The sequence below is a fragment of the Dermacentor andersoni genome, chromosome 4 (genome assembly GCF_023375885.2).
Source record: "Dermacentor andersoni chromosome 4, qqDerAnde1_hic_scaffold, whole genome shotgun sequence".
In the NCBI taxonomy this organism is placed as follows: Eukaryota; Metazoa; Arthropoda; class Arachnida; order Ixodida; family Ixodidae; genus Dermacentor; species Dermacentor andersoni.
Window position 1 is genome coordinate 42,623,887 of NC_092817.1, and position 3,995 is coordinate 42,627,881.

The 3,995-nt window shown below is 46.8% G+C and overlaps 1 protein-coding gene across 1 annotated transcript; it reads right to left on the bottom strand.

The window, feature by feature from the left end:
- Nucleotides 1-2,656: 2,656 nt before the first annotated feature.
- Nucleotides 2,657-3,403, bottom strand: LOC129386302 (histone-lysine N-methyltransferase SETMAR-like). The gene has a single exon (XM_055074124.1). The coding sequence runs from the start codon at nt 3,401-3,403 to the stop codon at nt 2,657-2,659; it is 747 nt and encodes a 248-aa protein (XP_054930099.1).
- Nucleotides 3,404-3,995: the final 592 nt, after the last annotated feature.

Sequence of the window (3,995 nt, forward strand, 5' to 3'; positions counted from 1 at the left end):
CATCTCGCCCAGACAAACGTACTTTGCACGGAGGGGAAACTAGCACATCGCATATTCGTAGCATTTTGCATTCATTGTGAAGCGTGCACAATTTACATGTAGGTGATCTCCCTTTGCATGCCGGCATCTGCCGTGAGTTTGCTTCTTTCGGGGAGACAATGCGCGAATATCGCCTTACAGTTTCGGCAAAGGGCTTATGGGCAGCATTTTCTAACGGGTTTCACCGCGAGACAGGGCAGCTGCGACCGTTATGCGGTTTGTTGTTCTCTGGAAAAGCCAACTTCCGGGATTTTAAATATACACCGGCATTGCAGCAGTTCTGGTTACTTGTGTGAGAAGGCAGACGACGTCAGTACCGCAATCAAAAAGAGTGGAAAAACATTTAAAAAAAAAATCCTCAGTGCGTTCAGAAGCGAAACGTGAAGTTAGTCTGATACTACGATGAACTAAAATTCATTTCAGCAACGACAGTATGGCAAGCTAAACCAGATTATTAAGGCGAAATCGAAGTCTAGAAAAAGCTCTTGAATGAGACACGGTGTCACTGCTTCCTACTAAGGCTAATACGATTTGACACACTCTTGGCGCATTTCGAAGCGAGGCAGATTTCGTTTTATTTGAGAACTATGATTGTCTGCTTAACCATTCCTCTAAATGAACCGGAGTGGTCGAAGGCGAAATGTAATGAAATAACACCGGGACACAGTACCATTAATTAGATTTTCGTATAGCTATACTGTTGAAACATTTACTATTATTTATTGTTATTATTTATTATTATTATTTATTATTGGGCTAGAAAACGCGGCTGTGTTGCTGAACAGCCTTTGAAGCGGAAAATAAAAAGAATAAGAAAAAGCCCTTAGGCGATTGTTTCGGTCTTAAAAATAAATTACGCTAGTGCAATGACAAACAGTATGAGGGGTAGAAAAAGACAAAAATACAAAAGAGTGGTGGCGACTCCACCCTGAATTCTGCACAAGCCTGTACTCTAGTCTAGTTAACGGTGTATTGGTACATAAGCACTGACTACAGAAGGGAGGAGCGGAGGGGGGGAAGGGGGGGTGTGCTCCTGCGGAGTTTTCCGGCAAGGACAGAGCCTGTGTTTCCGTGTTTGACTTCTTCCAAGGTGAAAACCATAATCCTCTTCCATCTTCGCGAACTCACCATCGGATTAAAATCAGTTCAGTTCACTCTATCCGGCCGAAGCTTTATCGAGTGTCGTCATCGGAATAGGATTATTGCTGAGCCAGGGCAAAAGATGTTAAAGAAAAAGGTCATCCAAGACTCCTCCAGCCCATGGACAGTGCCAGTTATCTTGGCGAAGAAAAAAGATGGCTATTGGATGTTTCCAGCAGGCCGAAGATGCCGTCAGGGCGCAAGGGCTCGAAGCCGTCATCTAGGTAGAGAGGTATAGGTCTCAAATCTGCTGTCCACAAATAAAGTTTATTTCTCCTCCTCTTGGTTGTTTTGCATTGATTACAGGCGGCTAAACGCGGTCACAAAGAAAGATGTGTACCTGCTTCCCCGAATCGATGACGTAATAGACTGGCTGCATTCTGTCTCCTTTTTGTCGCTCGATTTAAGGTCAGGTTACTGGCACATACCTATTGATCCCGCCGACAGAGAGAAGACCACATTTGTGACACCGCACGGCTTGTTCGATTTTAACGTTATGCCACTCGGGCTTTGTAACGCGCCCGCCACTTCTCACAGATTCATGGACACAATTTTTTGTGGATTAAAGTGGGAGATATGTCTGTGTTACCTGGATGATGTCATCTTCGGCCGTACGTTTGAAGGGCACAACGCCCGCCTTAGCCTGGTTTTGGATTGTGTGGAGAAAGCTGGCTTTATTCTCAACTCCAGAAGTGTCTGTTTGGTGAGCGCCAGGCATTGGTTCTTGGCCACCTCGTGGTCAAGCCTGGAGTCCGACCTGACCCATAGAAGATAAAGGCAGTCGGCGCTTTCAAGCCATCGCAGTCTGCACGAGAGCTCCGTGGTTTCCTTGTATTATGCTCGTATTTCCGCCGCTTTGTTCCGAAATTCACTGACATTGTGCATCCTATGACGCGTCTGTTGTGAAAAAATGTACTCTTCGATTGGACACCTGAGTGTGAGTAGTCCTTTGGTCAACTCGAGTTCCTACTTACGCCTGACTCTATACTGAGTCACTTCGACGCTCTTCAACCCACCCAAATCCATACTGACAGCAACGGGGTAGGCATCGGAGCAGTGATCGTACAAGGATACAATGACATGGAACACGTTGTGGCTTATGCCAGTCGTTGTCTCAGCAAATTCTGAGGGAGTAAGAAGGCCTCGCGGCTGTTCTTGCTGTTCAGAAATTTCGCTGTTATATTTACGGTTGCCCATTCAAGATCATCACCACCATTCTTCATGCTGGCTAGTAAGTCTTCAAGATTCGTCTGGTCGTCTTGCACGATGGGCTTTACGACTTCAATAATATGACTTTGTGGTAACTTATGGCAGTTAGCATTCATGCGAGGGCGAATCATGAAATCTTTGCCCCTATTTTTATTAGCCAAAGTAAGGTGCATACATGTAATTACAAATATATGTACTATTCTACGTACCTTACAATATTTTCACACATAGTCTGCACACCGGTTCAGGCATTTGGCCCATCGTAGCATTAAATTTGAAATGCCCCTGTGGTAAAATTCGTGCGGCTGACTGTGGAACTACCGTCGGACGTCTTGGCTTCGTCGTTGCAAGTGAATCGCTGACCTGCCAGGAACTTCTTTAGCGGACCGAAAACGTGGAAAGCACTAGGGGCGAAGTCAGGACTGTATGGTGGCTGGTCCAGACTCTCCCAGTAAAATGACCAGAGCTTGTCGGTGGTTATGATTGCCACATATGGCCTCGCATTATCGTGGAGGGTAACCGCGTCGTCCACATCGAGAATCCCTCGGCGTTTTCGCCTGATGGCAACCAGCAGACGTGACGGTGTGGAACAATAACTGTCGGCATTGATGGTTACACCTTGTGGCATGAAATCCAGCAGGAGCGGTCCTCGGCAATCCCTTAAGACCGATCCCAGAAGCCAGTGAATGGAATTTTTTGTCACAGCTGAACCCAGATTTTCCCACACCATGCACTGCTCCTTCAATTCCGGCGTGAAATGCAGTATCCACATTTCATCGCCAGTAACAATGCTGTCCAGGAAACTTTCCCCCTCCTCCGCATACCATTGCAGATGATTCAGCGAAGCAATCATTTGCTTGCCTTTCATCATGTCATCCAACTGCTTAGGCACCCACCGACATGAAACCTTCCGGTATCCTAAGGACCCGTGAACGCTGTCGTAAGCGCTCCCGTACGAATTTCCAAGCTCCCAGCAAATGTCTTTGAGGTGCACACGCCGACCTGCTTTCATCATTGCATCCACGCGGGAAACGTTGCCGTCAGTCAGCGACGCACGCCGCCTCCCCGAACGCTGATTGTCGTGCAAGTCTTCACGGCCTTTTGCGAACTCACAACACCACCACCACCACCTCACACTTCTCGAAGCGAGACACCTTTCGCCAAACGTGGGCTGCATTTCGCTGTGAATTTCGATGGGCGTTCGTCCCTTGCTTGTGGCTTATAACAGCCGTTTTCCCGCCAAGTGGTTGAAAATGAAGATTTCAAGGTTTATTTTACCGGTATAAATTGATTCCGAAGGGGCCAGAAAGAAGAAAATAGGTGAGAGAAAGAAACATTAGGATCTACTATCGGTGTTCATGGACTCCGGTGAATCGAAAAAAGCTCTGCAATACTTTCAGGGTCTTCAGATGGGATGTGGAGTCACGTCTATGCTGTAGGATTAGCTCTTCCGACAGAGGTCGGTTGTTAGAGATCGAACATTAGGTAGGAGCAAAGATACGACAGCGCGCATATTGCTCTAAAGATATCACGTAAGGAAACGAGGCGCTGCTGTGTATGAGTCACTCGTCTGCATCGCTATTCTTCGCTGAAATAATTTTTCTTTG

Bases quoted from the DNA above. Each gene is read 5' to 3' on its own strand.
- LOC129386302 (XM_055074124.1), bottom strand. From the start codon at position 3,403: ATGATGAAAGCAGGTCGGCGTGTGCACCTCAAAGACATTTGCTGGGAG.